The 27,314-nt window shown below is 71.0% G+C and overlaps 1 protein-coding gene across 1 annotated transcript; it reads left to right on the top strand.

Moving 5' to 3' along the window:
• Positions 1 to 20,816: 20,816 nt before the first annotated feature.
• Positions 20,817 to 22,591, top strand: LOC109163222 (protein qua-1-like). The gene is made up of 2 exons (XM_019311986.1): positions 20,817 to 20,963; positions 21,173 to 22,591. Exons 1-2 carry the CDS (start codon positions 20,817 to 20,819, stop codon positions 22,589 to 22,591), a joined length of 1,566 nt encoding a protein of 521 aa, XP_019167531.1.
• The last annotated feature ends 4,723 nt before the right edge of the window (positions 22,592 to 27,314 follow it).

Here is a 27,314-nt window from a genome sequence, read left to right on the forward strand (position 1 = left end):
AGCAAAAGAATTGGAGGGAGGTAGGGGGAGACGGAGGGGACCTCAACTGGGGGAAACTGAAGGTCTAACGCGCAAGAGGCGACCGTAAAGTGCAGGCGAGGTAATGTCACGAGAGCCACTACCGGCCAGCAGGGGAGAGTGTGGCGCGAGGCTATGGGGGCTGGCGTGAGCGTGGACAGCAAGGCGCAGACGACAAACCCGACGCGAAGGCGCGGAGGGCCAAAGAGAATAGGAGGTTAGGCGAGTAAAAGAAGTGGGTGGAAAAGTCCAGAGGGTTGCCAAGAGCGCAGAGGGGACCAAGAGGTGCTGAGGGGGCGTCGGAAAAAAGGAGGGGGTCTACCGATGGGGGGGGAAGAAGAAGGAAAGGGGGAGGGGCAGAGGGCGCAGGGCGGAAGAACGGACGTGGGGGGTGAAAGCGCGGGCGGCAAATGAATGAAGCATGTAGGAAGGAAAAGTAAAGTGAAAGGAAGAGTGATGGAGAAGAGGAATGGAGAGGGGAGGGAAGTCCAAGGGTGAGGGGAGTGAGGGGTAGGGGAGGGGAGCAAAAGGGAGGACGGCGAAAAGAACAGGCAAACACAGAGAAGCCGCCGCAAGTGAAGCAAAATACAAGAAGAGAAAAAGAAGGAGAAAAAACGAGAGAAGATCATGCAAGACAAAGGATAATAACAGTGGACGGATGCTAGATAGAGCAGAACCGGAGGGAGGAAATAAAGGTAACAGGGTGAGTGAGGTGACAATGATGGGTGGAAGTAAAGTAAAGTAGACGCAGGACGGACATGCGGATGGGATGGGGGAGGACGGGGGTGTGAAGCAAGTCGCAAAAGTACATGTGGAAGGGGTAAGGGAGACGCCTATGGGAGAGTGGCGAAAAATGACGGGAGAGCAGAAGTGACAGTACAGAAACGTGAAAAAGGCCCGGACACAGCTCAGTTAACGAGTAGAGGCCGGAAACTGGAAGAAGGGGACGTCGAAGAGCGAAGAAGCGCATGGCACGTGGAAGAGGGGAGGCGGCTAGCACGGGAGGTGGATAGGAGCGGGAAGAGGGAGGAGCACCAATAAGGGGGTCGAAAAGGCGGAAGATGGGGGGAAGGGGCAAAGAAAGAAGACGAGAAAAGAGGAGTGCGGTGCACAGGGAGAGGCATACGGCAGAAAAAGCGTCGGCAAGAGGGTGGGTGAGGGAAAGGGACGGCGCGAGGACAGGGGAGGAGGAGAACAATAACGCCGGGCCGCGATGGACAGGGGAGGAGGAGAACAAGAACAGCCGCACGGAGTCCGCGAACGGAGAATGCGGCCAAAGGGATAGGCCAACCCGGAGACCAGGGGATCCACAGAAAATGCGCGGCCAAGGAGGGAACGGGGGAGACACGTGAAGAGTGCAAGGAAGAACCGCGGCAAAGGAGGGAGAGAAAAGTGTGAAGTTGGGTCACACGACGAGAGGGCTGGGTGAATGGCAGCCACCGAACGGGGAAAAGGGGCAAGGGAGGACCGGAGGAGGTAGAGGGGGCAAGGGAGCACTGGCGGCCAAAGTGGGCCGCGAAAAATGTGAAGCAAACAGTGTGAGGCGAAAGGGGAGGGGGAAAAAGGGGCGGGGAAGCGGGCGTCCTGAGTGGGGGTCGGGGGCAGCGGCGAAGCGCGCGGGAGGGCCCCGGGCGAGGCGAGCAAAGTCGCGGCGGGGTCGGGTCGCGCGGGGGGCGGCGGCAGTAGGGAAGGAGCGGAGAGCAAGGCGCCGGAAGTCGCGACGGAGCGGGGCGCAGCATACCAGGCAAGGCGAGGTCGGGCAGCTCCGGCGAAAGGCAAAGGCGCGACCAGCAGAGGGGGAGAGGGTATGGAGGGTGCAACGGGAGTCGGGGCGCGAGGGCGAGCCACGGCCAGAGGAGAGCGCAAAAAAGGGCGGAGGCACAAAGGGGGGGCAGGGGGGGGACGGGGGTGGCGGGGGAAGACGGCAGAGGGGGGGAGCGCGCGCGGCCGCCGCCGCGGGGGGGGGGGAGAGAGGAAAAAGCAAAAAACCGAGGCAGGAGCACACCCAACAAAGGCACAAACGGAAAACACCACGGTGCGGTGGAAGCCGCAAGGGGGAGCGCCGGTAGCAGGGCCGGGGCCGAAGCAAGAGAAGCACAAAGGAGCAGGGAAACAGCCATGGACAAGAGAAGAAGCGGATGGGGCGCGACGGGCGGCGCCGGAGAGAACGACCAGCGAAGCGGCCAGGCGGGGCCGGGCGCCAAGCGCCTGGCGAGATGGCGGAGAACTAGGGAGAGGACCGCGCGGCACGCGGCCAGCCACCCAGAGATGAACGCCACCGAAAGCGGGGCGCGCCGAGAACAGGGGACAGCACCGGATGCGGCGCCGCTCGGCCCACCAGAAACCAAGGAGGATGAAAGGAGGTGAAAGACCATGTGGGACCCCGCAACGGGGAGACGAAAGGGGAGTAAGTGGCCTGGCCAAGGGGCCGAAGGGAGCAAAAGGGACCAAAAAGGACAGACGCAATGGGACGAAATGGACACGGGGTAAATAGGGAGGGCGGAAAGGAACAAAGCCCGAGAGGCGGGGACAAAGGAAAAAGGTGGCGCGCACACGCAAAGGGCCGGTGAGGACGGGCAAGTAGGAATAGGCGACAAAGGAAGCGGCAGACCGGGGAGGGGCGGCCAATGGCTGGATGCCGCGGGGGACGGCCAGGGGAGAGGAGAAGGTGCTAGCCGCAGGGAATGGCGAGGATGGGGGGCGGACAGACAAGGGAAGAGGCCAGGCCGGGAGGGGGCGAATACGACAAAGGGAAGAGAGCCTAGGAACGTGCAAAGAAAAAAAAGCTGGCAGAGCGGTGAGGAAGGGCCGAGAAAGGGGCATCCGAAGAAGAGGGAGTAGGAGGAGTGGAGGGGCAAGCCACCCACGAGTGAACAAGGGGGAGGACCCAGGAGGGGGGCGACGCACGACGGCAAAGAGGCAGGCCACTCAGGTGAGGCACCGACCTAGATGGCAAGGGCTAGGCCGGCGGAGCGATCGAGAGCAGGGCAAATGGAGGACAGGGGCAAGAAGAGAGAGGAGGGAGGTGGAACGGGGGAAAGGGAGGGCGGAAGGCGGGCCGAGAAAGGCAGGGGGCGAAGAGCGAATAGGGAGTGCGAAAGGAAAAAGGAAACAGGGAGGGGAGAGGGAAGGTAAATAAAAAAAAGGAAGACAAAGAAAAGAAGAAGTGGGACGGAACGGAGGAGCTGGGGAAGGGAAGGAAGAAAGAGGGGGAAAGAAGAAAAGGCGGAAGTCGAGGCGACAAGAAGGGAGAGAGAGAGAGAGAGGAAAGGTGGGGACGGGGAGGGAGGCGGAGAGAGAGGGGAGCAGGAGGGAAGCGGCGGGGGGGCGGCGAGTGGAAAAGGAGCGGAAGTAGAGGGAAGGGAGGAGAAGGGAACGCGCAAGGGGGAGAACAGACACAAGAAACGCAGCACGAACAAGGGGTCCAGGAAAGACCATACGAAAGGAAGAGAGATAGAAAGAGGAAGGGAAGGGAAGGGGAAGGACGAAAGGCGGAAGGGAAGGGGAAGAAACGAGAGGGAAAAAAAAGGGAAGGGAGGAAACCAAGGGACAAGGGACATCGAAACGTGGAATGGAGGAGGAAACAAACACCAGGAGGGGATGACAACACAAGACGGGGGGGAAAAGTAGAAAAAAGAGAAAAGAGGGGAACCGAGAGAGAGGGGCACAGAGGCGGGGCAAAACCGGAGGGGACGAAAGAAAGAAGGGGAGGGGCCCGACAGAGCGGAGCGGAGGGGGGGGCGGCGGACGGGAGGGCACGAGGGATGACGACACAGGAAGAGAGAAAAATACGCAACAGGATGGGAAGGTGGGGAGCCGCGGAGGGACCGCGGCCAAGGAATGGAGGGAGAAGCGGAGAGGGAGAAGAGGGGAACAAAGGGAGGGCACCGAAGGAGAAAAAAGAAAGAAAGAAAGGAGGGGGAGGAAGTAGGGCGGGCCACAAGGGGGCATAGGAAGCAGAAGCCAAAAAGGATCACCCAGCAAGAGGGCGCCGAGCAAGAGGAACGCGGCAGGGGCAGGAAGAACAAGGCGAACGGGGAGGGGGAGCGGCAGGTAGGGGGACGGCGGCCGGCGGGAGCGGAGAGGGGGAGCCAGGGGGCAGAGGAAACAGAGACAAGGGAAAGGGGGCAGGGGGGGGACCACGGCCCCAAAAACAACGGCGGGCGGGGGAAGGGAGGCGCGGGACGCAGGGACACAGACAGGGGATAGCCGGAGAAGGGAGAGGAGGCGAAAGCAGAAGGGACAGGAGGGGGAAACAGAAGGGACAGGAGGGGAGGCCAATAGGGGGCAGGAGGCTGAAACCAGGGGTGCCCAAGAGGCGGCGAGGGCGTGGAGGCAGACGCGGAGAGGAGCGCCGAACACCGGAGACGGCCCGAAGGCGGAGCGAACGGAAAAAGGCAAAAGCCGTGCACGGCGGGGCAGAGAGGCAGAGGAGCCAGACAGACAGACAGACAGACAGACAGAGGGCAGAGAAAGGGAAAAAAAAAGGAGCAACGGGCAAGCCCGGGCGGTGGACGCGGCGAACGCGCACAGAAAGGACGAGGAAAACGCGCGGAAGCGAACCGAGGGAGCGCGAGGCGGCCGAAGTAGAAGCCGCCGAGGCGGGAGCCGAGGGGGGAAAGCGCCACGGCCGAGGGCGCGCCGAGCGCCGAGGCGCCGAGGAGCGGGGCGCGAGGCGGGAGGGGGCCACCCGGGGCGAAACAAGGAAGGGACAGGAGGTGAACGCAGAAGGGACAGGAGGCGAACGACGCCAGAGACAGGAGGCGAACACAGAAGGCGACAGGAGGGGACGCAGAAGAGGCACGCACGAGAGGTGTGGCCGGGCGGACACACAAGAAGGGGCCCAGGAGAGAGGGAGACAGAGCAGAAAAGGGGGGGACAAGGAGGGGGAGGAGAGGACAAGAGGGCGAGGGGGGGAGGGTGACGGGGCCGCCACACGAGGGCAGGAGAGCAAGACAAAGGAGCAGGGAATGGGCGAGAAGGGCAGGGGAGAAGAGACACGAGGGCTGGAGCGCGAGGGGGGGGCAGGGGTGGACACACAACGAGGGGGAAGGAGAGGAAGGGGGAAGGAGGAGGGGAAGGGCACGACGGCAGCGGCAGGAGAAGGAGGGAGGGGAGGGCGGGGGAGGAGGGGCAGGGGCAGGCCACACGAGGGGCAGTCGAGAGGAAGACGAAAGTAGGAGGGAAGGAGACGACAGGGGCAGGGAAGAAGAGGGAGGGAGACGCGGTGGGGAGGCAGGGGAACACACACGAGGGGCAGGACAGGAACCGAAGGAGAGGGGAAGGCGACGACAAGGGCAGGCGACGAGGGCAGGGGCCACACAACGAGGGGGGACCAGGAGCCGACGGTGGAAGAACAAGGGCAACACGACCAGGCAGAGGGAGAGGAGGGAGAGGTCAGAAGTGACAGGAGGAGGGGAGAGGCAGAGGGACCACGAGGGGAGGCAGGAGGGGACAGGAAGGGTAGACAGAAGAGGCAGGAGGGGAAGGGGGAGAAAAGAACGGAGGGGCAGGAGGAGACAAAGAAAGGGGCAGGGGGGGGCAGAGGGGCAGGAGGGAACACGGGACAAGGGAGGGAAGGCGGGGAGGAAGAGGGAGAGGGAAGGGCAGGGAGGGAGAAATAGCGAGAAAGAGCAAAGGGGCAAGCAGAGGAAGCTAGCAAAGAAGGGAGAAGAGCAGGGCAGGAGGGAAGGAAGAAGAAGGGGAGCAGTAAAGAGAACGCGGAGCAGGGAGGGAGAGGGGGAAGGCGGGGCCGAGAGAAAAAGGGGCCGCAAGACGGGAGCCAGCGGCGGGCGAGACGAGCCGAGCCGAAGGCAGGGGGAAGAAGGCAGCGGAGAAGAAACCAAGAGGAGGGGGCAAAAACCGGGAGGGGGGGGGGGGGGCAGCAAAAAAGAGCGGGCAGACGAGCGGGAGGGAAACAGGCGGGCGACGAGAGAGCCGGGAGCAGGGGACGCAGGCAAAAAGGCAACAAGAAGGGGGAGAGGAGCATGACGAGCGGGCGGAGACGCGGCGCGGGGGGAGAAAAAGAAAAGAGAAAGCGCAAAGGAAGCATCGGAACTAGAGCGGAAAGCGGCAAGGATGCACGGAAAAAAAAGAGAGGAAGGGCGGAACAACGCCAAAGAGAGGCAAGGGCACCGAGAGCAGTGGACCAGCCAGGGCAGCAAGTGGGGGACGGACGGGGAGGGGGAGGGACAGGGGAAAGAAGGGGATAGGAAAAGGCGCACTGGGGCCCCCTGGGGGAGAGAGGACGAGCAGGGCCCCCGCAATGGAGGCAGGGGCGAGGGCCCCGGAAAGGGGAAAGGGACAGCGGGACCCGAAAAGAAAGAGGGGAGGGAGGGGCGGCGCAACAAGGAGGACCACGAGGCGCGGCAAACCGAAACAGACACGAGAGCAACGAAACGGGAAAGAGGCCAAGGACAAGGGAGAAGCGCAAAACGGGAGAGGAGAGGAGGGAAAAGCGCGAACGGAAACGCCGGGCAGGGGCAAAGGAAAAAAAGAAAAGGACAGGAGGGGGGAAGGGGACGAGGAGAAAAAGAAAAGGAAAGGGAAAAGAAAGAAGAGGCCAAAAGCGCAAGCCGCAGCGGAACGCCGGGGCACGGGGCAGAAACCAAGGGGGGAGGCAGAAGGGGAAGGAAACGGAAAGCGAAAGAGGGAGGGCGGGGAGCGGAAGCAGAAGCGAAAACGGGCAAGGCGAAGGGCGAGAGGGGCCGGGGCAGGGGGGAACCGAACGGGGGCACCCCGAGGAGAAACAAGAGGGTGGTGAGAATAAAGAAGAAAAGGGGCGGGAAGGGGAGGAAGCAAGGGAAGAGAAGCAGGTGGGAAAAAGCACCACGGGGAGAAGAAGGGGCCGAAGGGGGGGAAGAAAGAACGCAGTGGGAAAAAAAGGGCGAGAAGGAAGAGAAGCAGGGGGAAAAGGGCAGGGGCCCGAAGGGGAAACAAGAAACGGAAAAGAAAGAAAAAAGAAAAGAAAACGGGGGGGGGCGAGGCCCGCCGCCGGCGGCGCCAACCAGAGACGAAGAGAGGGGGCGGGGGCGCCGACGCCAAGACGAAGGAGGGGGAAGGGGGGGCGGGAGGGGAGGGAGGGAGGGGGAAACAGGGGAGAGGAAGAGGAAAACGAAGCACAGCAGGACAACGAGGAGGGAGACGGCGAAGGAGACGGAAGCAAGAGAAAGAACCCGAGACCAGGAAAGCAAGAGAAAAGAGGGAGGGAGCACGGGAAAAGGCCCGAAGGACAAGCGACGGGGGCGCGGAGGACCGACGGACGGGCGGGGGAGGCGAGACAGAACAACCGAGCGAGCGGCCAAAAGGCCCGGGACACGGGGCGAGGGGGAGAGCCGCGAGGGGCCGGGCGGACAGGAGGCCAGCGGCGGCAGGGCCGCCACGGAGCCACCACGGGGCAGCCGCCCGGGGGCCCGGCGGCGGAGGAGAAGAGCCGCCACGGGGCGGCGCCAGCGCGGCGCGCAAAGGGCGACCGCGCGGGGGGGCGACACCGCGCGCGGGCAACGGCCCGGCGCGGCCCGACCGGGGGCGCAGGGAGCCCGACCGGGACCGGCAAAGACAAAAAGAAGAGACAAAGGCGGCGCGCGGCGGGGGGAGCGGAGGCGGGCGGGAGAGGCCCGACAAGAGCCCCCAGCGCCGGGCCGGGGGGAGCAGCGGGAAAAAACGGACGGGAGGAAGAAGCCCAACCGGCAGCCACCAAACCGACGGCCAGCGGGCAGGCCCGCCCGCGCCACGGGCGGCCACGGCCGGCCGGCGCGACGGCAACCGGGGGCCGCGGAAGGCAGCGCGGGGCGGGCACGCAAGGGGGCCGGGCGCCCGAAAGGCGCGAGAAAGAGGCCCGGAGGGCCCGCAGGGGAACGGGCCGCAGCGCGGCGGGCAGGCGGGACCCGCAGAGAGGCCCGAGCGAGCCAGCAGGCAGCGAAGGAAACGGAATGCGGGCAAGCCGCAAAGGGCCGGCCAGGCGTGGAAGGGCCGCAACCCGCCGGGGACGGGGCGGGGGCAGGGCAGAAGGAGGAACGGAGAGGCCAACGAACGGGCCGGGGCGCAAGGCCCGGACGAACCCCGACGACCGGGAGGAGACGAAAGGACGGACGCGGACAGGCAAAAGCCGCGAGCGGGACGCGAGGAGGGAGGGGCGAGGAGCGCGACGACGAGGAGGGACAGCAGGGCCGACGACCCGAGGACAGCCACCGACCGGACACCAGCCCCCGAAGGCGGGCGAACAAGAACAACGGGCAAGCTGCCGCCGGGGCAGCGAGCCGCCAGCGCAAGCGGAGCGGGGCAGGGCCAGCGAAGTGAGAGAAGAACGCCGCAGCGGCAGACAGGGCCTCCGACCGAAAGGCGGGAGGGAAACGCCGACCCGGGGGGGGGGACCACCCGGAAACGGGCGCCGCGACGAAATGGCGACCGGAAAGACGCCGAGCGGCCGAGGAAGAGACAGCGGGGCAGCGCACCAGCAGGCACAGAGGGCGAAAGGCGGGACAGCGAGAAGGTGCGAACAACAAAGGAGCCGGACGGCACAAGGCGGAAGCGGCCGGAGGGCGAAGAGCGCCGAGAGGCGCGGCGGGAAGGCGACACGACGGCGAAGCGGAGGAAGGGGAGCGAGCGGGCAGCGGGGCCAAGGAGCTGGGAGGCACGGACGCCCGAGGGCCCCGAGCGCCAGGCCCGGCCCCCCCCCCCCCGCGGCAACGCCAGGCGGGGCCGACGACGGGCGGCCCGGCCCAGAGCGGCCCCAACGCACACCGGAGCAGCGCCGGCCGGCCCGCAGAGAGGGCCGCGCGGTCACTGATGGCCGCGGGGACGAGGGAGGGAGGGCAACTGCAGCGACCAGGCAAAAGGGCGCCCGGGCAGCCGACGGGAGGCGGGGGCGGAAGGCCGGCAGGCGCGGCGGACAGGGGCGCCAGCAAAGGCCGGCCGGGAACAACAAGGGGGAAGAAGAGAAGGGGCGCAGCAAAGACGAGCCTGGGAGCCGCCGGGCGACCGCGGGGAGCACCACGGGCGGAAACAAGGGGAGGACGAGGCATGCGCGCAAGGAGCGGCGCCGCGGAGCGCGGCCGAGCGGCCGAGGGAGACAAGCGGCCGGACGGCGAGAGGGCGCGAGGCGGCGAAAGGCCCGCCCCGACAGACGCGACTGGAGAAGAGAGCGGCCCGGACCGCAGAGGGGCGGGACGCGGCGCCAAGCCGGCGAGGCGGAAGAAGAAAGGGGGAACCCGAGCGCCGGCCCGAGCGAAGGAGCGCGAGCAAGCGAACGGGGCGGGGGAGGGGCAGCGGTCGAGGGCGGAGAGGAAGAGGCCCCCGGCCCCGCCGCCAAGAGCGCCCGGGGCGAAGAAGAAGGCGAAGGCAAGCCACCGGGGAAAAGGAGAGGCCCCGCGGCCGACCGCGAGCGCGCGACCGGGACGACGGGCGAGGGCGGCAGCGAGCGAGCCGCAGACGGCCGGGGCACCCGGGGGAAGGCGCCCGGGGAAGAGAGAGGGGCGCCGACCAGGGCGGGACCGAGGGCGGCCGGAAACGCCGCGAGAACAGACGCAGCCGAGCCCGGCGGGGCGGAGGAAGGAGCGGACACGGCGGACGGGCCCGGGCGGCAACGCCGGCGCCAGCGAGGGAGGAGGGGGGGAAGAGGACCCCGACCCAAGGGGCCGAGAGGAGGGCGCACGACCGGGCCGAAGGAAGCGGGCGCCACGCGGGCGCGGGGCGGGACAAGAGCGGCAGCCGGGGCGAAGCCGAACAGAGCGGGGACCGCAGAGCCGAGCGGCCAGCCGGGCAAGGGCGGGCCAGGCGGCCGAGGAAGCCGACCACCAGGAAGAAAACGGCGCGCGGCGCGGAAGGAAAGCAAAGGACAGCCAGGGCCCGCAGCTGGAGAGAAGGCCGCAGAAGCGTGCCCGAAAGAAGAGCGATGAAGACCGTGGGGCGGCGGAGAAGGGCCCATAAGGGGCGAGCGGGGAAGCCAAAGGAGTCGTAAGGCCCGCGTAACGCGACAGAGCCGAGCACGGGGGTACAGGCGGGCGGCAAGGACAGCCGAGGCGCGGCGCGCGCGGGGTCACGAGCGGCCGGGGAACAAAGAGCGGTAAGAGGAGCACGAAGCCGCGCCGGGGGAGGAGGGCGCCGGCAAGAGCCGTGCAACGCAAAAGGCGCGAGCGGCGCGGACCGGAGGGGAGCAATGCGCGGGAGAAGAGACGACGCCAAGGGGCCGAGCGAACCGGGCCCCCAGACCGAGCGACCCCGGGCCCGCGCCGGCGCGCCGAAAGAAAGAGGGCGGTCCGAGCCGGGGGAGAGGCGGCGGCCACGCGCGAGCGGGAAGGAAGCAGGCGGCGCGGAGCGGCAGGAAGGAGAGAAGGAGAAAGAGGCGGCGCGTGGGGGAAAGGAACACGGAGCGGTGTGCCGGCCCGTAAGGGGGACCGTGGCCACGCGAAACGGAGAGGGGGGGCGGGCGGGCGGCGGGGACGGGAGGCAGGCACAGGCCGACCCGGAAGGCGCGACCGCAGGGCCGGGGGGCCCGGGCCGGCACGACGCGACCGGCGACGCCCGACCGGAGGCCGGAGGGCCCGGGCGGGCAGCCGAGAGGGCGACGGCAAACGGGCCAACCCGAGCGGGGGACCCGAGCGCCAGGCCGGGGCGAAAAGGGGAAAAGAGGAAGCCGCGACGGGCGGAGGGACCGAGCGACGGGCCGGGAAGACGGCCGGCAGCCCAGCCCCCACACGAGGGGGCGCGCGAGGCACGAGGGGGGCGAGAGGGGACAGAAGGGGGACGGAGCGGGGAAGGAGGCGGAGAGCGCCGGGCGGCCCCGAGCAGGGGCGGGACGCGAAGGGCCGCCGAGGGGGAGCGCAGGGGACCGGGCGAGAGAGGCGCCCGGGCGAGGGAACGGGAGGAAGGAGCGGCAGGCACGGAAGGGAAAGAAAAGAACCGAGCCGGGCCGCCGCAGGCAAACGGGCGAGCAAGCACCGAGCGGAGAGACAGGAAACCGGCCCGCGCGCAGGCGGGGAAGAAAGAGGGACAACAGAAAGGGAAGGACAAACGACGACCGGGACGAACGCGCAGGGCAAGCCCCCACGGCGGCCAAAGAGGACAAAAAAGAGGCGAAGGCCGAAACAGAACGAGGGGCGCGGAAGGCCAAGGCCCCGCGAGGACCCGACCGGGGGCGGCGCCAGGCGGGAGGGCCCGGCCGGAGGACAGCGCGGAGGAGGGACGGCCCGGCCCAGGGCGGAGCGAGCGGGCCGCCCGCGAAAGGGGGACGGGCCGCCCGGCGGCGGAGAACGGAAGCGCCGACCGGAAAAGAACGAGGGGGGACCCGAACGGCCGGGCGAACGCGGGACGCGCGGCGGAGACGCGGCCAGACGCCGAGCGGCGAGCGCGCGGGGGCGGCGACCCCAGCGAGAGCCACGACCAGCGCAGGGGCGGGCGCCGCCGCAGGGGAGGGGCGCGCGCGAGCGGGCGGGAGCCAAGCCGCGAGCGGGAGGCGGGCGGCGGCGCCAGAAACCAGGGCGAAAGGGGGCGCCAAAGGAGCGGCCCGCGGGGGCGGCCGAGAAGGCCAGAAGACAGAGGGCAACGCAGCGGCCCAACGACGACCAGCCGAGGGGAACGGCGGGGCAGACCGGCCAAAAGCGGCCGGGGAGCAGGGCGCCACGGGCCAGGGCCCGGCGGGGAAGCCACCGACGACCGGACGGGAGGCGGCCCGAGCGGGGCCAAGAAAGGCGGGAAAGAGGGGCGGACGAAGGGGCGGCCGGGGCGCGGAGGAGAGGCACGGGCACGCCAAAGCGGGAAAGCACAGGGCGCCAAAGGAACCGAGCACACGGCGGAGAGGGGAGCGGGGCGAAGGGCGCGGCGGCGAGCCACGGGGAGAAGGAAGCAAGGGCGACGAAGCACGAACGGGCGCCGACCGGAGAGCGGAGGGAAGGGGCCCAAGAGGGCGACCCCCCACCGAGCGAAAGGAAGGGCGGGCGGGACCGGCGGAGAGAAGGGGCCGGGCGGCCAGGCAGCCGGGCGAACAGGGGGCACGGCGCACAGGCCCGAGCGAACGGGCACAGGCGAGCGGGAGGGACGGCCAAGAGGACCCGAGCAGCAGGAGACGACGGGCCAGGAGCGGCCGCCGGGAGGGGAAGAGCAAAGGCCCGAGGGCAAGGCCGGCAGGACCAAAGCGGCCGCAAAGGCGGGCAAGCAACGCAGAAGAGGGCCGCCAGACGAGCGCCGAGAGAGACGACCGGCCAAGACGGGGAACCGCGGGGCGCGAAGCGGGGCCGGCCGAGCACGCGGGGGGGCGGCGGGGAGGCGACCGGGCGCGAGGAACGCCGGCAGAGCGGGGAGCCAAGGGGCGGCGACCGGGGGAGGGGAGGGACCGGGAGACGAGGGAGACGGGGCGCGGGAGCACCAAGAGCCGAGCGAGCGGCGACAGGGGGCCGGGGCGGCGGGAGCCAAGGGGACAAGAGAGCCGCAGCGGCAGGAGCCAAGCGGGGGAGGGGCGGACGGGAGACCCCCGGAACGGAGCAAGCGGCGCCAGGGCAAGGGCGCGGGAGAGCGGCAGACGCGCGCCAGGGACGGCAGAAGCGCCGAGAACGGGCCCGACCACGAGCGCAGGAAGCGGGGGAGCGCGGAGGGAGGCAGCCCCCAAGGCCCGAGCGCACGGGAAGCCAGGAACGAAGGCGGCGGACGCGGCGGCAGGGGGGGCGGGGGGAACGGAGACAGGAGAGCAAAAGAGACCGGGAAGCCGGCCGGGCGCGGGACCACCACGCCGCCGCCGGCCCCGGGCGGGCGACGCGACCCAGCAGGAGCCAGCGACCACCACGCAGCCGCGGGAGCCGCAACCGCGGAGGGCGGGGAGCCCGGGCGGGGCACGCGACCAAGAAAGCAGCAAGAGCGGGACCGGGAGAGCGGGGCGCGGGCGGGAGGCGAGCGCGGACGGGGGCAGCAGGAACGCCCACGGGACGAGGCGACCGGAGGAGGAAGCAGGGCGGAGGACGGGCCGAGCGGCGGAGCGGGCAACACGCGAAGGGCGCGACCCGGGGAAGGAGGGAGCCAACGGCGGCGCGGCAAGGGAGAAGGCGGAGACGACCGGCGCGAGCCGGGAGGACCGGAGCGCGGGACCAGGGAGCGCGGGGCGGACAGAGGACACCGGGCGCGGGACCCCGGCCGGAGCGGGGCGGCACAAGACGGCGCGGACGGCACGAGCGGAGACGGCGAGGGACACGGCGAGCGCGGCGCCGAGCGCGGGCGGGGAGAGCACGAGGGGGACAGGAGAGACGCCGGCAGCGCAGCAAAAGCCGCGCGGCAGGCGGCGGCCCAGACGAAGCCAGGAACCGGGCCGCAAGACCGGGAAGAAAGGGAAAGCGCGCGCGGCGAGCGGGGAGAGGAACCGGCGGAGGGCGGCCAACCGACCGGGCAAGGGCGGGACGGCCCGAACGGGGGAAGGGGGGGCAGGGCCAGAAGCGCGGGACGGGGGCCGGGGGGGGCGCGAGGCCGCGCGGGGGCAGCAGAGAGCCGAGGAACGGGCCGGGCGGAACCGCGAAGGGGCACGGGGGCGGGGGCAGCCGCAACGGGGACGGCCGCAGGAGCGGGAAGCACGCCCGGAGGGCCCGAGGGGGGGCGGAGCGGGCCCGACGCGGGACCAGCAGAGCAGCGAAGGGAAGCGGCCAGCGGGCGGCCCAGAGAGCGGCAAAGAGCAGAGGGACCAGCCGCGGGGAGGGCGCGCCGGCGGGCGGAGGCCGAACGGCAGCACGCGGGAACAAGACAGCCCGGCCGGGGGCACGAAGGCGGGCGGGCGCGCGGCGGCAGGGGGCAGCAGGAGCGGAGGGAGACCCGGGAAGGCAGCCAGGAAGCGCAGGAACGCGGCCCCGGCCGGCGCGGCGACCAGCGGGGGAAGGCGCGGGAGAGGAGACGGGGCGAGCGGACAGGCCGGGGGAGGGCCGGGAAAGGCGAGGCACAGCCGCCAGGCGGGGGGCGGAGGAACAAGAACGAGAGGGGCCACCCACGCGGGAGAGAGCACCGGACGGAGGGGCGCGAGCGCCGCCAGCGGGGGACGGCGGCGCGGACAAACGCGCGGCGAGCGGAGGAAAGGGGCGGGGCGGCGGCACGACCGGCGGGCGGCGGGAGCGACGGCGAAGGGGGACAAAGGACCGAGCGAGCGAGCCCGGGCAGGGCGGCGGGCCCCCAGGCAAAGAGAGCAGCAGACGCCCGGAGGAGGGCCAAACGGCCGCGCGGAGCGCGGGGGGGAGGGCCCGGCCAAGCGGGAGCGGCCGAGCCGGGCGGGCCGCGGACAGGGGAACGGCGGCGAGGCGGCGGAAGGCGCAGGCGGCGCCGGCCGGGCCGGAGCCGCCGCGGGGCGAGGGGGGCACCCGGGAAGACGGACCGGAGGCACGGCGAGGGACCGCGCGGGGGGAACACGGCCGGGCGGAGGGGACAGCGCCACGGACCACGCCGACCCCAGGGGGGGGGGGAAGGGCAGGCACAGGGGGGCAGAGAAAGGAGCCCACCGAGCGGCAGAAGGGCGGGGCGGCCCAAGAGAAGGGGGGGACGCAAGGGAGGGGGACCACAACAAAGGCCAGCGCCGGCGGGAGCGACGGGGGAGGGGGCCGAGCGCGACCGGGAGCGGGAGGGGCCCGCGGGGGAAAGAAGAGCCCCGGGAAAGCCGGACAGGGGGACACCGACCGGAGGCAGCGCCGGCCGGGCGAGGCCAAGCGGCGCAAACACGGCCAAGGAGAGGACGGGCACACGGCGGCCCGGGGCACCAGAACCCGCGGGACGGCCGGCCCGGAACGGCAAGCGGGACCACGAGCGCCGCCAGGCCGGGGGCACGGCGGCGAGGGGGGGCCGCGAGGGGGAAGGGGAGGGGCGCCAGCGGCGGCCGCGGCCCGGGCGCCCGGGAAGCCACGAGGCGACCGGGCAAGGAGGCCGCGGGCGGGAAGCAGCGGCCAGCCACCAAAAAGGACGGGGAGGGGGGCGGGCCGGCGGGCGGCGACCGGACGGAGGGGCAGGGGCCCGGCGGGCAGCGGACGAGCGGCCCGGCGAGCGGCGCGGCGGGCCGGACCGGACCGAGCGGAGCGGGGAGGAGAACGCGCGGGAGCCCGCCGAGCGGGAGGCCGCGGGGGGCCGCGCGCGGCCCCACACACGGGGCCAAGGGCCCAGAGGGAGCAAAGCGGCCAACAAGGGGCGCAAGGGGGGACACGCCGCGGGGCAGGCCCGGCACAGCGAGGGGAAGCACAAGGCGGACGCGGGGCAGGGCCGGCGCGAGCGGGAGGGGGAGGGGGAGGAGAGGGCAGGACGGGGCGGACGGCAGGGCCGCCGCGGCGGAGCGGGGCAAGGCCGGAAACGCGCCAGGCCGGGGGCGGGAGCGGGGAGGGGCAGCGCCCGAGCGAGGGGCCGCCCGGCCGGCCGGGGGACGGGACGAAGAGCCGACCGCCGGCGAGCGCGGGACGGCAGGCGCCGCGCCGGCGGGGGCAGAAGCGGGGACCCGGCGAAGGGCCGCCGCAGAGGGGGCGGGGGGGGAGGAGGAAAGCCGGGGACAGAGACCCCGCCCGGAGGGAGAGGGGAAGCAGGGGGGGGCGGGCGCAGCAGCCAGGGGCGCGACCGCCCCGACCGCCGGCCGGCCACGGGAGGAGGAAGGCGGGCAAGCGGCCCCGGCGAAGCGGCGGGGCCGGCGCGAGAGACAGAGAGGACGGCCGCACCACGGGGGAAGGAAGGAACGGCCGCACAAACGGGAGCGCCAGGGGCGCAAAGGGGCGAGCGACCCGGCGGCAGGGGCGGAACCACGCGGCCGCCCGACCGGGGAGGGGGAGGAGAAAGGCCCGGCACAGCACGGCGGCGGAAACGCCCGGCAGCAGCAGAGGGCGGAAAAAAGCAGGCACGGGAGCCGCAGGAGCGGCCGGCCGGCAGAACGCGGCGCGCCCAGAGACCGGGAAGGCGAGCGGGGAAGGCGGAGCCAGGACCGCGGCGGGGAAAGGCGGCGGGGGAGGGGCGAGGGGCGACCGGGGGGGGGCAGGGGACGCAGGCCGGAGCGGCGCAACGGCCGCCGGGAGGGGGAGAGCAAGCCGCGGGGGGCGGGGAGCGCGGCGGCGGAGCGGCGGGGGCGGGAGCCGAGCGCGGCGCCGGCGGGGAGAGCGCGACCCGCGAGACCCGGAGGAAGCCGCGGGCGGAAGACGTGCCGGCAGGGGGACGGCCGCGCGGCCCGCGAGGCGGGGCGGGGGGGCCAACGCGGGCGCAGCGCGGGGGCGGACGACGGCCAAAAGCGACCGCGCGGGCAACGGCGGCAGGGGCCGCGCGGGACGGGCCGGAGCGGGGGCCGCCAGCGCAGCAGCACCCCCGACCCCAACCGCGAAGAGCCGAGCGGCGAGCCCGGGAGGGGGACGGACGCGGCGCGCGACGGGGCGGCGGCGGGGGGACGGGAGGGGCGGCGGGAGCGGGAGAGGCAGGCGGAGAGGGGGGAGAACCAACGCGGGAGGGGAGCACAGCGGGGGGCCGGGCCAAGACCCAGGAGGGGGAGGGGGACCGGGGACGGGACGGGGCGGGAGACAGCAGCGGCGGCGGCGGGAGGGCGCAGGCGGGGGAGGGGGGAGCCCGGGGGAGGGAAGGCCACCGGGGCGGGGCGGCGGGAGGGAGGGGAGGGAGGGGGGGGAGAGGGGAGGGGGAGGGCCAGCGGGCGGACCCGGGGGGGGGGAGCAGAGGGGGGGAGCGAGCGCGCGAGCCGCCGGGCGGCGGCGGCAAAGGGGGGGGGCCACGGAGACAGGGCGAGAGGGGGAGCGGGGGCGCGGCAAGACGGGGGGGCGGGCACGGGCCCCACAGACGGCGCCAAAAGGAGACGGCGAAGGAACGGAAGCAAGAGAGAAAACACGAGACCAAGGAAAGCAAGGAAAGAGCGGGAGGGAGCACGGGAAGGCCCGAAGGACAAGCGACGGGGGGGCGCGGAGGACGACGGACGGCGGGCGGGAGGCGCGAACAACAACCGAGCGAGCGGCCAAAAGGCCGCGACACGGGAGCGACGGGGAGGGGAGAGCCGCCGGGCGGGGACAGGAGGCCGCCGGGCGGCAGGGCGCCACGGAGCCACCAGGGGCAGCCGCCCGGGGCCCGGCGGGCGAGGGAGAGCCGCACGGGGCCGGGGCAGCGCGGCGCCAAAGGGGCGACGGCGGGGGGGGGAGTCGACACCGGCGCGGGGCAACGCCGGGCGCGACGACCGGGGGCGGCGCGGGAAGCCGACCGGGGACCGTGCAAAGACAAGGAGAAAGAGACAAAGGGCGCGGGCGGGGGGAAGCGAGGGCCCGGGCGGGCGAGGCCTTCCGACCAAGGCAAAGGGTGACGGGGGACGGGAGGCCAAAGGGAGAACCGTCCCGAAGGGGCGGAACCAGGAGGGGCAGTGAGACGGATAGGGGGGAGGCGGGATGTATCCGGCAGACGCAACACAGAGCCGAGACCAGAGCAGGGGGGCGGCGCGGGCTGAGAAGACGACCGGAGAGCGGGGCGCCGGGGAAAGGGGGGGCAGCGGGCAACGGCGGAAGAAGGGGAGGTGACAACCGAGGGGGGAGGGGGAAGGAGGCGCGAGGGACTCACGGGGGCAAGGGCAAGAGGGGAAGTGCAGGGGGCAAGGGCAAGAAGAGAAGGGGACGGGGGAAAGCAAATGGGGGCGGTGGGGGCGGCGGGGGTCGAGAAGGGGACGGGGGAAGAGAAAAGGCCGAGGGGGAGGGCAAGGGAGGGAACTGGCCAGAGAATGAGCAGAGAAACGGCGCAGGAGGGGGGGAGGGAGGGAAGGTAAGGGAAAGACCCGCGAAGGGCGGAGAGAATGGGCACAGGGCGGGGAGCGGAGGAGGAAGATGGAGGGGAGAGTGGGGAAGCAAGGGATGGGAGGAGGGCCAGGAACCAAAACGCCCGGAAAAGCGGGGGAACGGGGGAGGCAGCCGGGTAAAAAGATGAGAGGCAGGGAGGAGTCAGGGGGGCATGGCAGGGAATCCAGGCCGGGGAACTGAAGGGTGCCGAAAGGACCGACGGGGGGGCCACCCGCCAAAAAACTGAGCCAAGGGCGCGCCAGAGAGGGCGCGCAGAAGGGCAGGCGATCTTTCTCTGGAAAGGCCGGTGAGCGCCGCCCGCAAAGAGAGCAAAAAAGGGCGAGGGCGGCAGGGCAGAGAGCAGACGCCAGGGCAGTGCACGGAACAAAAAATGGCAAGCGCAGGGGCGGCGGCACCGAGAGGGGCAGGCAAAATGGAAGGCGAAAGGAACGGGAAAAAACCGACGGAAAGGGAAAACGCCGGGGCGGCGACGCAGGAGAAGCCGAGGTGCGCGGGGGGAAGGAAGGCCGGCGGGGTGGAGGCGAGACGGAGAGGAGAGGGGCCCAAGCTAAGAAAGCGGGGAGGAAGGCGGCCGAGGCCGGCGCGGCCAGTGGAAGGGGCACGGGCAGACATAGGGACAAGGCGGCCGCAAGCGGAGAACATGAGGAGAGAGCAGGCGGCGGGCGAAAGGGCGGCGGAGAGGAGGACGAAGGGGGCAAGGGGAAAAGAGGGCGGGAAAGGGAAGCCGGCGGCCGCGGCGAAGGGGCGGAGGAAGAGAACAGAGGGGGGCCAGGCGCGCGCAAGACCGGGGGGAAGGGCGACGAGGGCAGACCGGAGGGGCAAGAGCGGGAGAGGGCGGAGGAACGGAGGGAGGGGGGGGAGGGGGGGAGGGGGCGTAGGCGTAGGGGGACGGACCGGGACCAGGGGGAATAGGGAGGAGACCAGGGGAACTCAGACGAAAGAGGGCTAACAATGGACAGGGAGGCGGGGGAGAGGCGGGCAAGAGGGCAAAGGGGGGAGGAGCAAGCAAAACAGAGTCGGGGGCAGAGGGAAAAGGCAGGGACGTGAGGGGAGGCGGGGGGCAACAAGGAAGGACGCAGCAGGGGCGGGAGAGGAAGGAAAAACAGGACAAGCTGGGCAGCCGGACCAACGGGGCGGAGAAAGGGGCCAAGAGAGCAAGGGAGAGAAAAAAGGAGAGGGCGACTCGCCGATAAGGGGGGGGTCGGGGCACCAAAGGGAGGGCGGGGACGAACGGGAGAACAGGGGGGAGAGGAAGGGGCGGGGAGGAGCCGGCCGGGCCCGGCGACCCGCGACGGCAGTAGCGGGGGCGGGGGAGGGGGAACGGACGGACTACAGGGGGAAGAGGGGAGAGGAAGGGGGCGGGCAGTGGGGGGCGAAGGGGGAGGGAGAATCCAGGACACGGGAAGCGTAGGCGCGAGGGCGTGCAGAAGGAAGCAACGGCTGGCGGCAGCGCGGAACCGCCAAAAGGGCGGGGAGAATGGGGGAGGGAGGGCGGCGGGCAAGGGCAAGGCGTGCGGCAGGGGGGGAAACGGAATGGAAGCACCAGGGAGGCGCGGGGGGGGGCGAGGCTGGACGGATCACGCCCCCAGGGGCCCATAGCAAAGCCAAGGAAGCGAGCGGGGGGGGAGGGGGCGTGGGAAGGGGAGGGGTCAGGACCAGAAAGAGAGACTAATACGGGGACGACAATGCCCAAGGGGAGCGGGGCCGGAAAGAACGACGCGGCCCAAGAAGAAGGGCGATACAGATGACCAGCGGGAAACGAGGAGGGGGGGCCGGGCGAGGCAGCAGGGGGGAGGGGAAGGGGGAGGGGAGGTGAAGACGGGGCGAGGGCGGACCCAAAAAGGACAAAAAGGGAAAAGGGGCAAAAAAGAAAAGGAAAGGGGGGAGGGCGGCGAAACAGAAAGCGGGCACACCCAAAGGGGAAGCAGAACAGGGCCGGGCGAGACAACACCAAGCCCGCAGGGCAGGAAGCCAACAAAAAGCACACGGAAGGGACAAGCACGGAAAGTGGCCCAACAGACAAGGGGGCTACGGGGCCAAGCGCACGCGAAGCCCAAGCCCCCAAGCAACCGGCAGGAACCCACGCATCAAGAGGCGGGACAGGAAAGCGCAAAGGGCAGCAAAACAAAACACAAGGGCGGGAAAACGGGAAAAGACCGCAACAAAGCGGCCCCCGGAGGGGGGCGGAGCGGAAAGGGGAGAGAGAAAAGAGAGGGAAAGGGGAAGCCGGGGGTGATATGAACAGGGGGCCCGGGAGGGGGAGGAGGAGGAGGGGAGGAGGAGGAAGGACGCCCGAGAAGAGGAAAAGGAAAAAATCCGCTCCGGGACAGGGGGAACCGAGGCGGGAGCCAAGGCAGGAAGGGACCAGGCAGCGCGCGCTGGGCGCCGCTCGCCGGGGGGGGGGAGAGAGAGGAAGGGACAGAAAAACAGCGCTTGAGAAAAGGAAGAGGGGCAACGGGAAAGGAAGCCGGAGGGGCCGGGGCAGCGGGAGTCGCCGGGGAAAGGAAGAAGAAGAAAGATAGCAGAAGAAAGGAAGATAAGAAAAGGGCCTAAAAAGGGGGCGGAACACAAGGGAGGGCAAAGGGAAAGGAGAGGGGAGCGAGCCAAGGACCAGAGCCGCACAAAGAATGGGGGGGAAGAGGGGGGAGGGTGGAAGGTGGCAAAAAGGGGGGGGGGGGGGGAGGAACGGGGAGAGGGAGCGGGGCCAAGAAGAGGGGAGGGAGGACGGGGGCGGGGGCGGGGGGCGGAGAGGGCGCGGCCAAGGGAAACAAGGGGAGGGGGCGGGACGGAGGGGCCCGGCAAGGGGGAGGGCGGGGGGCGGCAGGCAAGGAGGCGGGGGGGGGGAGAGCAAGGACAGGGGAGGAGCCAGAGGGGGGTCGGGACAGAGGAGCGGGGGACAGGACAGAACACAGGGGCCCACGGAAGGGGCGGGGGCCGGGGCAAGGGGGAAGGGGGGAAGAAAGACGAAAAAGGAAGGAAAAGGAAAGTAAAAAGGAAAAGGACCAATAGGAAGGAAGAGAGACGAACCAATAAAACGCAATGGCGAGGGGAGCAGAGGGAGAGGGTGAGCAGGGAGGGAAAGAGGAGGGAGGGACAGGCCAAGCAGTACCAGGGGGAAGTGGGGGCAAAGGTGTAGAGCGGAGGGGAAGGAACCGAGAAAAGAAACTAGAAAAAAAGAAAAACCACGTAAGAGGACGGGGAGGGGAGGGGCTAACGGGGGGAGGCGACAGCGACTCAGCCCACATCAAATGAGCAGCCAGGGGCGCGCGGCGGGGCACACACAGGAAGACCGGGCAGGGAGAGCAGAAAGAAGACAAAGAGGAGAAGTGGCAAGGGGGAGGAAGAGAGGGCAGCCAGAGGGGGAGAAGGTGTTAAGAAATAGGCAATAAGGCAAGGGGACGGGAGGAGAACAGGAGCACCGGATCAACCAACGGAAGCCGACACCGGCCGGCAACGCGGCCAAGGGGAGGAAGGTTGCAGGGAACCCGAACAATGCGAAAAATGAGCAGCAGGAGAGGGGGACAGGGAAAGCCAGGCGCAGAAACGCAAGGATCGCGCAACAGGGGAGCAAGGGGGAACCAGCAGCAAGGGGACCAGCCCAACAACCAACGGGCGCAGGGCTCAAGAGAGGGGCGGGGAACGGGCGCGAGGGGGACAAAAAGGAGCAGAACAGGGGCGGAAGGCGCAAAGGGGACGGGGGGCCGGCAGAGATAAGCAAAAGGAGGAGGACGGGCGGGGGGAAAACAAGCCCGAAACAGCAAGGGGGCCAGGAAGGGGGCAGCGGCACTAAGAGAGGGGGGCGGAGCGAAGAACCACGGGGGGAAAGATGGGAAAGACGTAGAAAAAGCCGAAAGGGAAGGGGGCCACCGAGGAGGAGGGAACGGCTGCGACAGACAGGGAGCATCTGCGGCAGGGCAGGAAAACGAGCAGCGGGAAGCACCAGAAACAACCCGAAAAACCATAAGCAAAAGGACGCGGCAGAAGAACGAGAACAGGGGGGCACCGCAGCGGAGAAGACTGAGCATCGGCAAACAGGTGGATCAGCAGGGGACGGGACAAAGAGGGGAGAGGACGCAGAAAAAAGGAGAGAGCAGAGGCGGCCGGGACCAGAACGAGGGAACAAAAGGGAAAACGGCGGAAAAGCAGAGGACCAGAGACGTGAGAAAGCAGAAGGAGAGCGCGCGCGGGGAGCCGGGGGCGGCGGGGCAGGGGCGCGGGAAAAAAGGAACGGGAGCGCAGGACGCGTCCGCGAGTCAGCAACGAGGGGAGGGAAACAGGGAAGAAGCGACGGAGAGCCCACCAAAAATGCGGAAATGTTAAAAAGGAAGGCAACTCCGGCAGAGAGGAGACGGAGCGAGGAAGAAGAACGGAAGTGGGCACGGGGCAGGAAGGGGGACCAGGGCGGGAGAGGCGGGGAAGGTCACGGCGGGACGACGCCAGGGAGGAGGGACGGGGGGCAGGGAAAGCCAGTGGGGCGGCCGAGAGGAATGGAAACCGCGATGGGGGCGCGGGGAGGGCCGGAGAAAAGCGACGCAGGCGGCCCGCCGGCAAGGAGGGAAATGAGAGGGAGCGCCCAAGGGGGAGAGGGGGGGAGCCACAAAGGCGGAAGGCGGAAGGATAGGGCAAAGCCCAGGGGCAGGAAGGACAACAGGAGAAGCACGCCGAGCGGATGGGGAAAGGAGGGCCGAAAAGGGAAAACGGGGAAGGGCGGGGGCAGGGCAGGCCAACGAAAAAGAAGGACGGAAAAGAGAAACGCAAGGAGGAATAAGAAGAGAAGAAGGGGAACAAGGAACGAGAAGAAGGAGGAGGGGTAGGGCACAGGGCCGGGCAAGAACGAAAACAGAAGGCCGAAAGGGGAGTAGGAGAGGCGGAGGGGGAAAAGGGAAGAACGGGAACGAAACAGAGGAAGGGGAGAGACAAAGGACAAAAGGCCAACGGGCGGGAAAAGGAACAAGGAGAGCGGGAACGGAAAAAAGGCCAATGGAAAGCGGGAAGTGGTGACAAGGGAGCGCAAAGAGACCGAGGGACCAAGAACCAAGAGGGGGGCCAGAAAAGGAGCGACGGGGGACCGCGGAAAAAACCAGGGGCCACCGGAGAGAAGAAGCAGCGCCGGGGCGCGGCGCCAAGAGAAGACAACCGGACGAGGCTGGCGTGAGGCGCGGGGGGCGGGGCACGGCGCCAAGACGCCAAAACGCGAAAGGGCGATAAGGAAACGAAGGCGGGAAACCCAGTGGCGACGGGGCGACCGGGGAAGAAAGGGAAAAAGGGAAAGGGACGGGGGAGGGAAGAGCCCGCCGACAGAGCGGCACCACGACCGAGGAGCCGGGGGCGCGGGGCGCCGGGGCGGGCAGGGAGCAGGGCGGGCGGCCCGAGAAGAACCCGGGGAGACGACCGGGAGGGCCCGAGCGACGGGGGCGACCCACGAGCGGGAGCCCGGGGGCGAAAGAGCGAACGAAGAAGGACACGGGGCGGCGCGGGACAGCGACAGGCAGGGCACCCGGGAGGAGGACACGGGGGGGCGACGGGGAGGACAGGCCGAACGGCGGGAAGCCGGGCCCCGGCAGAGCGGCGAGAAAGACCCACAGGAGCGACAGGGGAGGGACGGGGGACGAGCGAGAGGGGGGGGAGAGAAGCCCGACCGCAGGCAGGCGGGACGCAGAGCAACCAAGGAGAGGGGACGGAGGGCCGGACCGGGAGCAAGAAAGACAGGGACGGGCGGGAAGGGGGCGCGGGGGAGGGAGAGGGCGGACGGAGAAGGAGCAGGAGCAGGGGGGCGCCGGCGGGGGGACCCGGGCAAGAAAGCAACGGCGGGACGAGCACCCGAGCGCGAGCAACAGGGAGCCGGGGGCACACAACAACGGCGCCGACGACCAGGCGGAGGCGGCGAGCGCGCCGACCACCAGGCGACCCAACAGCAAGGGCAGACGAGGGACCGCAACCGCAAGCGCGCACCACCGCAGCCAGCAAAGACAGACCCGGCGCCCAACAGCCGGGGAAGGACAGACAACCGGGAGACCCAACACCCGGGCAGCCAGACCAGCAGCAGCCGAGGAGGGAGCCCGGCCAGGAGCCAGACCCGGGCCCACCGCCACCGGACGGGGAGGGGCCAGGCCAACCGAGGGACGACACGCCCCGGGGGGGAGCCACCAGAGACGCCGGCGAGACACGCGCCAGCCGCCGCCCCGCCAGGACAACCGACCGCACAGGAGAGCCGCAGCGGCAGGCCGCAGCCCGGGCGCGACGCGCGGCGCAGGCGCGGGGGGGGCGGGGGGGGCGGAGGCGAGGGAGGCACCAGGCAGCAGGCCGGGCCAAGCGGAGGACCCCGGAAGAAGGGCCCGAGCGGGAGCGGGGAGCGGCGGCGACCGGAGAGGCGCCAGCGGGGGGACCCCAAGACCCGAACCGCGGGCAAGAAGACGGACAGAGGCAGGAGGCGAGCCAGGAGGCGGCAGCCGGGGAGAGCGGGGCGAGAGCGCACCGACGGCGACGCGCGCGGGAGACAGCCCAAGCCGCGCAAGCCGCCGAGCGCAACGAGACCCGAGGAGGCGCGAGAACCGCCAGGCGGAAGGGGCGCAGCGCAGGAAGGCGGACCCGGCAACACCCCCGGGCGACCAAGCGACCCGGCACCAGACGCCGGGCACAGCAGCGGGAAGGGCGCAGCCGGACCCGCGCGACGGAAAGGGCGCGGGAGAGAAGAGGGACGACGGGCGGACAGACCCGGAGGCGCCACGGGAAGGAGGGGACAGCAACAGGAGGCGGAAGGGCGGGGCAGACGCCGGGAGGGGCAGGGCCGGCGACGCGACCGCGCACCGGGCGGGCGGCAGAAGGGGGCCGAACCGGGCAGCCGGGGCGAGCGACAAAGGGGAGACCCGGGCGAGCAAGGGGGGAGGAAGGGCAGCACGGCCAAAGGGGGGAGGAAGGCCGACAGGGAGCGGGAGAAGGCCAAGCAGCGGGAAGGGGAAAGCGGGACCGACGGCCGCAGCAAAGGGGAAGGCGGCGGGCGGGGAGGGCGAGCCCAGGGACGGAGGCGACCGCCACCCACAGGCGGCACAGCGCGCGCCGGGCGGGGAGGGGAGCCAGGAGGCAGCGACACCCCCCGACCACGGAGGAGGAGGCCCGGCGAAGGGGCACAGAGGAGGCCAACGCCGGCGAGGCGAAGGCCGGAAAGCGCGCGCAGGAGGGCGGCGCGGCGGCCCGGAAACCGGCCGGCCGGGCGGAACAGCGAGCGGGAGAGGACCAGCCCCGAGCCCGCACCAGGCCGGGCGAGGGGACGGCCGGGAACCGAGCCGCAGCGGAGGCCAGGCAGGACGCCCAGGCCGGCAAGCGCAGCAAACGCCCCCAGCCCGAGCGAGACGGCCCGGACAAGAGGAAGCACGGGGCGGACCAGCGAGGGCCGGGCAGGACACGGAGGAGGGGACCCACGGGCGCCAAGGGGGGAAGAGGGCGCAAGCGGGGAAAGGGGACAAGGGGGGGGGAAGAGAGAGGACAACAAGAGGAAGACCGAGCGGAGAGAGCACAGGCGGCGCCAGCACCGCGCGAGCGGGCAGGGCAGGACCGAAGAGACGAGCGAAGGACGAGCGGCAGGAGGACCGACGGGACCCGGACCCGCCGGCGAGCAGCCGCCGGCCGGAAAGCCGACCAGCCACGGCAGGGGGGGGGACGGGAAGAGGCGGCCCGACCGCGGACGAAGGGCCCGGGCGCAGAGGGGAGGCCCGGGAGACCGGGAAGAGGCAGAAGAGGGAGCCCAGAACCGGCACCCGCGAAGACCAACCGAGCAGCAGGGACCACGGCAGGGAGGCGCGCGGGGGCACGAGGGACGGGAAAGGGACGGACGGCCAGAGGGGGAGGGGGACACGGGCAGCAGGGGAACGGCCGAGACGGGGACGGGGGGAGAAGCGGGGCCGGACAGGAAGGAGCGGACGCCGGGCGGGGACCACGGGCAGGAGGGACCGGGGCGCGGAGGACCCCGAGGGAAAAAGAACGCGCCCGGGCGAGAGCGGCACAGCCGCCAAAGGCGAGCAAGACGGAGCGGGAAGGGGGGGGGGCAACCGCCAGGGCGGCCACAACAGGAGCGGGGGCCGACCCGCCAGGAGGAAGAGCGGGGGGAGAAGGGCGAGGCCCCACCGGGGCAGGAAAGGCCCCACCCCAAGGGGGGCGGGGGGGCCGGGGCGAGGGCCAAGCCGCCCGGAAGGGGGACACCCGAGCGGGCAAGAGACGGGACGCCGGGCCGGCGGCCCGGGGGAACACCAGAGCCAAGGAGGAGGCGAAGGAACGGAAGGAGCAACCGGAGCCGGCCGAAGAAAGAGAAGAAGGGCCCCGGGCCGAGGACCGCCGGAGAGGAAGAGAAGAGGGGCCGAGCCCGCACCCCCGAGCGCCGAGCGGAAGGGGGGCCAGACGCCGGGAGGAGGCGGAGAGCGGGGCGGGGGGCCCGAAGACAGGCCCGGGAGCGAGCGAGCGGGCAGCGGGCACAAGGGAGCCGGCGAGCCCGCAGCAAGCCGGGCGGGCAGAAAGACACGACACCGGGCGCCGAGCGCCGCGAGGGGGCAGAGAAGAAGGCAAAAAGAGGGCGGCGAGCGAGCACAGCCGGCCGGGGAGCGAGCCCGAGGGGGGGCAAAGAGGGGCGGGGGCCGAAGCCCCCAGCGGGGAGGAGGGGCAGCGACGGCACCGGACCGCAACAAGGCCGGGCCGCGCGACCCGGAGCCGCGACCGAGCAGGCACCAGAGGGGCGACGAGACGGCCGGGGCCGAGGGAAGGAGCGGCAGGGAGGCCGGCAAGGGAGAGCAGCAGAGCAGGAGGCACCAGGAAGACGGAGAGCAAGACAGCCGGCGGGACCCCGGACGGGCGGGAGGGGACCGAGGGAGGCCGGGCGGCCGCCGGAACGCAGGAGCGACCGACCAGAGGAGGGGCAACAGGCGCGGCGCGAGCGAGGGGCCGAACGAGGGAAGCGGACAGCGAGGAGAGGCGGGGCAAGAGGCGGGACCGAGCCGACCACACGCGGGACCGCCGGGAGGGCGGCCAGAGCAGGAGGAAGGACCAGGGGCGGCGGAACCCGACCAAGGGCACAGGCGCGGGGCAGACCGGCAAGGGCCGCGGCGAGAGGAGGACCAAGAGAGGAAGCGAGCCCAACCCGGCCAAAGGAAAAGCGAGGCGGGACAGGCAACCACCGGCCACCGGGCGGGAAGGCCAGCAAGGGACCGGGCGGGGGGCAGCCCGCAGCCGGGGCCGCGCCAAGCGAGCCGAGCGCGCGGGACCGGGCGGCAAGGGAGGGCGGAAAGGGAAGGGAGGCGGCGGGGACGAAGAAGGCCGAGCGGCGGGGAGGAGCGGAAGGAGGAGCGCAGGGCACCGAAGCGGGCGCGCAAAGCCCGAGCGCGGAGAAGAGCGAGACGGGGACCGCGCCGGCGCCGAGCGGGCAGGAAGCGCAGGGGGGGCCGAACCGAGCCGGAAGGGGGCCAGCGACCGGGGGACGAGGGAAGCCACGCGCGACAGGGGCCCGAGCGCCGGGACGCCCGGCGAGAGAAGGGCGGCGACGCCGGAGACAGG

Source organism: Ipomoea nil, unplaced genomic scaffold (assembly GCF_001879475.1).
Source record: "Ipomoea nil cultivar Tokyo-kokei standard unplaced genomic scaffold, Asagao_1.1 scaffold2996, whole genome shotgun sequence".
NCBI lineage: Eukaryota > Viridiplantae > Streptophyta > Magnoliopsida > Solanales > Convolvulaceae > Ipomoea > Ipomoea nil.